This window comes from Vanessa cardui, chromosome 18 (assembly GCF_905220365.1).
Source record: "Vanessa cardui chromosome 18, ilVanCard2.1, whole genome shotgun sequence".
In the NCBI taxonomy this organism is placed as follows: Eukaryota; Metazoa; Arthropoda; class Insecta; order Lepidoptera; family Nymphalidae; genus Vanessa; species Vanessa cardui.
Window position 1 is genome coordinate 4,472,347 of NC_061140.1, and position 9,831 is coordinate 4,482,177.

The following is a 9,831-nucleotide window of genomic DNA, read 5'->3' on the forward strand; positions in this document are numbered from 1 at the left end:
AAGTCGTTATAAATCTTTAGTATAATACTCTAACACCTTTGCCATTTCTAAGAGAAGAAATGGACAAAAAAATCACTTTGACAAATGACAATGACTTACAGCTACTTGCATATAAACACAACTTTTATTTATAAATTCTAATAACATAATGTTTACATATAATCATTGAGAAAATATTCTGTATACTATAATATAATTATTTTCAGACAAATGACGTAACATCTGTCTATTACCGTAATATTTTGACAACAAAGTTATATAATAAATTGTTTTTACTTATTTCATGCTACAATCATGTTGCGGCGCTTTTATCACTGTTCCTGTGTTCTTAATAATAATAAAAAGCAAGGAATAAAACTTTGTAAAATGCTTAACCCGAGAAGTAAAAAGTAAATATGTCTCTTATTTAAATGCACTTAGAATGATTAATTAGAAAAATCAACTTAATAACTTAAAATGAGGTTATATATTTCCTCTTTACACGTTAATTGTTTTACTTATAGGCAATGGTATCCAGCACAAACAATGGAAGAAAGTGGATTGCCAAGTATTAAAAGTTTGACCAAAATAAAATATGAACCAGGGAAGCGTGGTGTTCGTAGAGTTGCCATGCTTAATAAGCTCTTCATGAAAAGCATCACAGATCTAATGTCGACTGGAACTGTATCAATGAAAGTGGTCGGCCGTGGAATAGAAATATCCAAGGCAATGCATTCCTAATCTTTGAAACTCATTTTTCATTATGAAATTACACTGTAATCTTAGTTAATTAAAAATATAAATACAATTATATACTTTACTCACATTTGTTAATATGTTTATAGGTTAAAATAACACCAGATTTTAAAACAGTCAATGTATGTTGGGTGTGCAAAGGCAATTCATCTGATGAAGAGACAGAAAATCTTCTTAATTCAATTGCAGGGCCACTGAGACATGAATTGTCCACACTTCGGCTTATGGGGGAAGTGCCATATATAGTTTTTGTTAAAGGTTTGAACCTGTTTATATTTTTAAGAGTATAAAAACAGAAGTTAATAGCATTTTATCACATACTCTCTTATTTTTATTTACTTATTCAAATTAAATACTTGGCTTGTTACTAATATATACAAGTCATACAAATAAGAATGATTATATAAGGAATACTTTAAAAAAAAGTATAATAATGCTTAGCAACCACAAAATGAGATTGCACTGTGTTACTAAGTGGTAGAGCTTTATATAAGCCCATCTGGGTAGGAAGCATCATATGGCATATATCATATATTCTCCTGCTAATTAGCAGCATGTGGTTTTCTGGTTTGAAGGGTGAGTGGACCAGTGTAACTACAGGCACAAGACTGGTGGTTCATTGGTCTCTACAGGATATGCTGTATATTCAAAAGTGACCACATACCTAATGATGGCCCATTTCTCTGTTGACCTACAGATGCAAAAAAATTGTAAAAATTCCATAGATATGTGATAAAGAAAATTTTATTGCACAAGCTAGCCACAAGATAATATAATTTTTTTCAAGAACTTAATGTAATTTAAAGTTGTTTTTTAGATAAACAAGAAGCACAGTTGGTGGATCTTGATCGCCGTTTAGCTGAGGCCGACTACGGTGAAGATTACACACCCACTGAAATGGGACATTTGTTGAAAACTGAATTTACTTTGTTAACAAAACTATCTCCTGAAATGAAGGTAAGTGTATTTCACAATTATTTTTTTTATATTTGTCTACCCTATCATATCAATATTTGATAAAAAAGTAAAATAAGTTTTATAAATCCTCAAAAACTCTACAAAGCTAAAGAGTATTTGTTTCGAAAATATCTCAATAACAACCTAAAGTCTAGTATCCAGGAACTGGGCACTGCTAACACTCCTGTGCTTCTCAAAGCACACAGGATAATCAACCCTGTGTTTGATTTCTTTCCCATTGGATTATAAGAGTAAATAAGTAAGAATAGAGAGTGCATACTCTTATGCATTATTATTATATCCAGCGTAATTAAATAGTTCATTTTAATATTACTGCTAATAATATTTTTACATAACATAATGTCTATGAATAAAAGGGTTTTGTCAAATCTTTTTTTTACAAGTCATTTTTCAATCACTTGGTAACTTAAAATAACTATTTTTTTTTTAGGCAAAAATAAAACAATTGGAAGAAGATCAACCAATAATAGAGGATGTAATACCTGAGATGACTCATAATGTGTTCGGCTTAGACCACGCAAAGATTATGAACAGGCTATTAGCTGCTAGAAAGAAGACGAGGGATGCTTGGAGCAGTCTTCAAGATGATTCGCCGGTGATAAGTTACCGAGCAAGTAAGAGTAGGGTCGCCAATGAAGATATCGATTTTGGCAAGCAGAAGAAAGAACTTGCTGAATTCTTACTAAAAAGACAGGTACATATTTTTCAGTTATAAATTATTGATTGAGTCATTGAACAATTGTGCTTGTATGTTTTTCTAATTCTGTTATTATCTACAGTAATCAATTAATTGGTCTTTTGGAAAGTTCCGAGGTTCTGGGTTTTAATTTGTCATCCCTTTGGTCTATAAGAGGGAAAGCAGATCCTTGTTAGTCTAGTTACCCGTCATAATAGCCGCTTAACTGTTGAATTGGTCAGGAGGACCTCATCAATGAGCCAATGTTTCTCAAATATTTGCAAGTATACGAACTGTATAGCCTAATTTTGACTTTCGTTCGACGCAGTTGGTAATAATAGTAATAATTGGTTATTTGGCAATAATAAATACTAAACATTGATTGTTCCAAACTCTAAGTACTCTTAGCATCTCTTTAATGTTTTAAGCATTTTATGAATTAATGTATTAAAAGTTAATGTAAATCTTTGGATAATCTCAGTCGCCGTCGCTCGAGAAACTTCGCGCTTAGTCAAAAGATTTAATTATAGGTTTTGTTTTGATTTCATTTCATGGTAGAGTCCAAGTCACTCTTCTACATTTGGCGCTAAAATGATGATTCTTTATTTAAATTATTTTTTTAATGTCCAATAGTATACATAACTTAAAATTGGAGTGTGTCGGTTTATTTTAATTTTGTTTTCCATTTTAATTTTTTTCTTACATTTTCTAAAGCGAATATTTTTTTTAATTTGTAGTAAATTTCAATTAAGAATCCTCTTTATTTTCCTGCACATCTACTCTAAGTTCTTCAAAATTACCACTTTTTCAAATGATATGATAAAAAACATTGAAAAAAATTTTGGACCACTTTTATCATTAACGGATGGTGTCCCATATTGGACAACTTTTGGGCTTAAACCCTGATTCGACATATTTACGAAATAAAGATTTATCAATCATAAAATCTTATTAGTGCACAATATAAGTTATTAGCAAATCTTATGAAATACGTAAACCTAACGTTTGTTTAACTTTATTCCTACTAATTGTAGTAGGAATAAAAATAAACAAACGTTGGTTCGTTTACGTATTTCATCCATTGGGAATACATTATATAGGTATCAATTTCTTTTGACTCGTTATTTGGTTAGTTCCCGTTACATCGTATAACGCAAGTACGTATGTACGTAATCCTCTTAAGAAGTAAATAATTTTACAATGACCATATTACTCCTTCAAAAGCAGGTATAAATAATTATGTATTTCTTATTATTAAATTGTCGACAGTAATTTTACGTCGGTGCTCTTGTAGAACAACGACAAACCTATACATATATAAAAAACAGAGAAAAAATATTTTTTTTTTAAATTACGACGATAAATTTTATAGCTAAAGTATAATTAAATATTAACAGATTAAACAGCCGTGTACAGTATAATATTGCAAACTGCGTAATGATATCTGAGTCAGGTTCTTGTTTGTGTATATTATTTTAATGTTTACATATAATTCTTTGTGTATATCAAAGTTTATTGCACTATTGGTCCTCGAACATAATAACCAACTACACACTGTTTACGCTCTTGATACATAGTTATTTTAATGGAAAATTTATCAGCTGACTGATAAGTCGAAGGCCGTACAATTAAATAAATATTGTATTAACCGTTTATTAATAAATACATCGTTTATTTTGCTTAAATAAATAATTAATGTTCCGTTTCGTAAAATCCGTTTTCACATTCAAACGGATTCATGAGGTACATAGATAGATGAGTTTCAACATATTATATAACATGTTAGGATATATTTTTTATTTGTAACGGTGATTTACCTTTTTATTTTATTTTTTACCGTTATAAATAAAAATGACAAGGAATAGCCCAGCGACACGAGGCGAGGAGTTGGGATGTTACGGATTTGTGAAAAGAATTATATCGAAATTAGATACGGATAACGAGGTAACGGATACGAATATATTTCGTATTATCCGATTGCTTCGGATAGTTTCAGTTACGGATATGAGATTATTTAGGAATTGTAAAAGAACTAACTAGCGTCCCGGTTTCACACGGGTTGGCATAAGTATTTTTTTTTTTATATTTTATACTTTATATTCTTTGTTGCTTATTCCGATATGTATAACAACTGTCGTTCTATTTCAAATTATTTACATAAAAACCATAGTAAATTATATACCTAAACTTTACTTATGAATACCTCTGAATATTAGTGAAATACGTGTGAAAATCTGTTCAGTAGTTTTGGAGTAATCGCGAATATACAGATGGACAAACGCTACATGACATCCCTGGTTTGAAGCTCGTACCGTCACTTTGCTGCAAGAATTGATTACCCATCAGCTGTTCATATTTTTAAAGCGCCAATATCAATGAGCGATGGTGACCCCTTACCATTAGGTGACTTATTAAATACCATTTAAAAAATATTAATGAAGGGTTAATTGAGAGATAGTGATTTGAAATTATATTTTAATTTTCGATTAGGATAGCGTTAACGTATGTGAGGACAAATTTAAAAAAAGAAAAATTATATTATGCAAGCAGGCGACGTTAAAATTTAGTATGTAGTTTGTCGTCAAGATTTTGCCGGTCGTTTGATACTATTTTGGCAGCCTCCGTTACGCTACAACTTAGTTACGAGAAACAGACGCCATCCAATTTTTATATTCATTCATATCTTTAATGGCTATTAAGGAGGTTACTGTACGCATTCTTTACTATGAATTTATGTGAAATGTTATATTTGAATCATTTAAATGTGTACATTTATATACTGCATTTGTGCATAGAAGAATAATATGACACAACTTAGTTCTATTTATCGATTTTAACAAATCATATTTTGCATTAATAATGATAAAAGTTCGTCATGAATGTACGAAAATCTCGAAATCGTCCATATATTTAAGGCAAATACAAAATATAGCATTCGAAAAATAGCTTAAGCAGATAAATTTAATTTTTATCACAATAACGTAAAACTGTAACTGAATTAAACAATAGCCTGATGTCTAGGTTTTCAACAATATATTTTACTTAAATAATTTCAGAACTTTCTAGACAATACTAATGTTATATTTATATATTAAAAAAACATGTGTTTTGATGTCCTTTAAAAGTCAAAAGGATGACGGTTCCGTGTGATGAATTCAAAATACATACATTTATTTATAGACAACACAAAACTATTGTTTGCCCGAAGTGCCTTCATGTAGGCATTGTGCCAAAATGATATTTTTTTTATAAGTTAGGCTACATCGAATTAGGCAAAATTATGGATGAAGTTCCAACAAGCTCATAAATTTCCAACGAACTCGGGAGTTTTCTTTGCCTATGTATTTTGCCTCCGCTGATCACGACTATGCAAAATTTAACCGCAATTTTTGTTTTCAATTACATACAGAAATCTGAATAAAGAAAACATTTAATTTACCTTACTTGTAAATTTATTTTGTTAGTGTTGAATTTGTGGAAAAATTACATCGACAGTAATATTAGTTTTCCTACAAAAATATTGGTATCTCCTGATATCATGTAGTGACGCAATTTACTTTTATTTTACGTTCTAAGAAATGTAGGTAGCAATAAAAAAAAAATATTGGTAGTATTTCGACTAAATAGAGCTTATCTCGAAACGGTCTATGACTATGGTCACCTTAATGTATTGCAAATAATGTTATCTTTCCATAGTTAAAATAGTAAATTCAGTTTTTATCTAGAATTGTAATGACTAATGCATATTTTGAATTATATGACTTTGGTTATTCCTACATTGGTAGATACCGATGTCTTGCTTTCAGGCTCAGGTTAATAAAAGTATATTACAGTTCTAAGTAATACAAAACAACTTGATGTTTACACTCCCTTGTATAGTGAATAGTGCCAAGCCCTCGGTCCCCGATTGAGGATCGTCGTTCTATTAAATGTGAGACAGGAACAGTGTTTGCGCAAATTTGTGCAGTTTATCTCCTGCGTTGCTGGCTAGAAGGTTATCATCATTTTGAAATTGACAAATGTTATTTATACGTTATTTATTTTTAGATTTTACAAAACAAGATACATAAGCGCACGCGGGAAGATCGTGATAGTTTGAACGTGATAACAGCTGACCAAGATATCGCAGAGGAACAGCAGTACGAAGACGATTATGACGAAGACGATCCTTTCTATTACGATGAGAAATACGATTCGCAAAACAGACGTTGATACTCTTGAGTCTAATTTAGTGTAATTACTGTTGTAAATAAAGTTACGTAATTTAAAATCTATTTGTTTTATTTTATCTATCTTTATTTGTTATTAGCTCAAAGTAGGTGCTCAATTCAAATGAGCAGTTTTTAGCACGTTTGTATAGTCATTTTACATGATCAAATTAAATGTAAAGCTCCTGACGATATGAGAAGAACTACAGGAGTCGATAGCTCATCTTTATTTCTATTTGATTTTTTCCTGACATTTTAGCATTTTATTTTAAAATCACGTTGTTAAAAATTGTGTGGGATAAGTAGGTAAATTCAAATAATTTCAAGAAGGGCGATGAGCTACAATTCTAACAAAGATCTGCTGAGGCTTAGTAAATAAAAAAAAAAAAAAATCTCTAAACTATACTAAACTAACCTAACCTAACTAAAATGAAAAAGTAAAAAAAAGATGCAACTCTGAGCCCATGGATCTAATTTAAAAAAAAATCGACAAAATATTTAAACTAATATAATCTCGTGTTGGATAATATGCCGTATACTTTAATCATTCTGAACATTACCTGTTAATCGATAAAGAGGTCAAAGTAGGTACCACTGGGGTTTTATTGTAGAAATGTAATATGTATACTCAGGATGTATTGACTTTGCGGAGTCGGAAACTTGGTGTTGTAACTCAATCGTATTTGACAATACTTTGATTACGTGCTAAATTATTTTTTAATATTACCGATACATGTGTATTATACGACGTGTTAATGATTTGCAGTGTTCTATATACTTTTTATAATTATAAGATGTGCAAAGGAGAAATGACTTATCGTTTTATATACTACTTAAAAACAAAAAATAATTAGACTTTACTACTAGGTATAATTAATTTGTTATAATGCTGTAGAAAAAGAACGAGAAATACAGAGCATTGAATAATTGATACTGATGACGATCTTATTGCTAAAACAGAAATCTTTGCCAGACTGCTGTGTTGTTGAGTACGTAAATCACATAATAAAATGTTTGCGGCTATGTTAAGCAGATTATAAAAAAATATATATTCACGAAAAATATCAAAAAAGTTTCTATTTAAATATGTACAAATAATATATAAATGTACATGAAAAGTGCGTAAATATTGATTGTAGCCGCTATAGGTGGTATGTCACGTCAAAAGGGCGTGGCAGGTATTACACGACGTACTAAGTCGCAATATTGTCGGTATATTCATACATCAATAAAATTAGTGTAGCTCATGTCCTGAGTCACAATAAAACAGATTTTATTACGGGAAATAAGAATAATTAATTTCTGTCAGAAAGTCCACGCGTACAAAGACGAAGGTTTTTTATGAAATTCAAGCCTAACTATATTATCTAGCTTAGCTTCAAGTGATTATATTTTCTAAAGATTTAATAAGTACGATATGTTTTCAAGAGCATATAAGGTTTCGTTGCCATTACCTCACATTTACTCTGAGCTGATTTACTTAATGGATATTTAAAGAAAAGCTTGCATTATTGTACTTATCTTTCTTGCATTAATTTCAATCTAGGAACATTGTGCTATACTGTTTTCTTCACAAAAATTGTACATTTTTAGGCGAAAAGTGTCCAAATGTTACATGATTTGACCAAATTATCGATTTTTAGGCTTGAAGGTCGCAAGGGCTCTATATAAAGTCCAAGTAGGTAAGTCCTGGCATTGAGTCATTGTTTTAATAAAACAATGCTTAAAACAATAATCTGCATAATACCTTAACGCAAATTTTATCACACTGATAGTTTATTATAAAATCGTTTTATTATTTTTAGTATCAATGTTAACTAAACTACATTTTCTATGTTTTACAATAAAATTATTCATAATAATTTTAATCTTTTTCTTCAAGTTTCCATAAGCGATAAAGCCATTTATAAGCATATTATATTAAGAAGCTATTAAAAGGTATATCAACTTCAATAACACTACTTGCTGTGTTCGATTTGATTGTATTTGATGATAAAATAGCGCAACTTGCGTAAACTATTACTATAACGTATTACTGATTATTCATTTAAGATTGGTATTTATTGTATCTTATCAATACATAAATTACATAAAAAATAATGTATTTGAGAAAATAAACAATAACCATCTTTTGGTGACCAAAGTCTGAAAATAGTTTAGTTATCTAAGAGAGACTGAAGGCTCAATTCGTACTTAATATGCATTATGTATTGTGTTATAGTCGAGCGTCCCGGGCGAAAATGAAAGGCTTGTCTAGATAATAATGAAATAGCGACCTTTTCAAGAAAATCTACTTACCCTCTAATTGAATTAGACTATGGTCGTTGTATTTCATCATCATATTTCAAATATTTTATATACTCTTTACAAAGATTATTATTGGAAAATATAAAGAAAGTCGGCAGTAGCCCGAGGCAATTCTTTGTAGTCATTATAAGACTAGAGTTTGAGTAATATTTAGGTAAGTATTATAAATAAATGTTTTTTGGTTACAATGTACACAATGCGTTCGATGACACTGAACCCGTATCTCAATCAGACAGCAATTCAAATGGAATGAGAGGATAATGTCGATCCGGTCAGCGTAATCAGGAACAAATTGGAGGAATACATAAGGGTACATTTAGTATAGTCCTAATAAATTCATATTTCAATTCATGTAATCTTGTTAAATTTTATAGTATCATTAGTTTCTGGATGGGAATGGTTCATCAATACAATTCGAATTGTGTCTGTTCCAATTTACAGTAGGTAACTTTTCATAAGCGGAGATTGTACCTCGGATTATTGATTTTCAGTATTCAAATATTCTACATGTACGATGGTGTGCTTTATTTGTCTGGCGTGTCAGAGAATAATAGGAACAAAACTCGTCAGTCTGAGCTGATAGTATAGACTTAAAAAACTCAAGAGTCTCGTTTTCGACGAAAAAGGTGGTAATTCTGTCGACGTCAAAAGACTTAGTAACTTTAAAATTATAAATTTAAATTTGCTTTATTGACAACTAATGATGGTCACTTTTGGATTAAGTATTTTTATTTAACTTGCAATATTTGTTCAGGTCAAATTGTGCAAGCCGAGTTAGAACCGCTTCTTCTTGTTCTGCGGAGTTGATATTTTACATGATGGTTCAGTTCAGTGACCCACCATATTTTTTATGACTAGATCCAGGTAATGAAACTCTTGAACGGTCAAATTTTTTATTTAACTTAAATTCTGTTTTTAAAAAAACCA

At 30.3% G+C, this 9,831-nt stretch overlaps 1 protein-coding gene across 1 annotated transcript; it reads left to right on the forward strand.

Annotated features, from left to right (window-relative positions):
* Positions 1 to 104: 104 nt before the first annotated feature.
* Positions 105 to 6,657, forward strand: LOC124537560 (putative ribosome-binding factor A, mitochondrial). Its single transcript, XM_047114435.1, has 6 exons — positions 105 to 389; positions 504 to 705; positions 825 to 993; positions 1,553 to 1,692; positions 2,144 to 2,407; positions 6,437 to 6,657. The coding sequence occupies exons 1-6, from the start codon at positions 295 to 297 to the stop codon at positions 6,599 to 6,601; spliced, it is 1,035 nt and encodes a 344-aa protein (XP_046970391.1). The 5' UTR covers positions 105 to 294; the 3' UTR covers positions 6,602 to 6,657.
* The last annotated feature ends 3,174 nt before the right edge of the window (positions 6,658 to 9,831 follow it).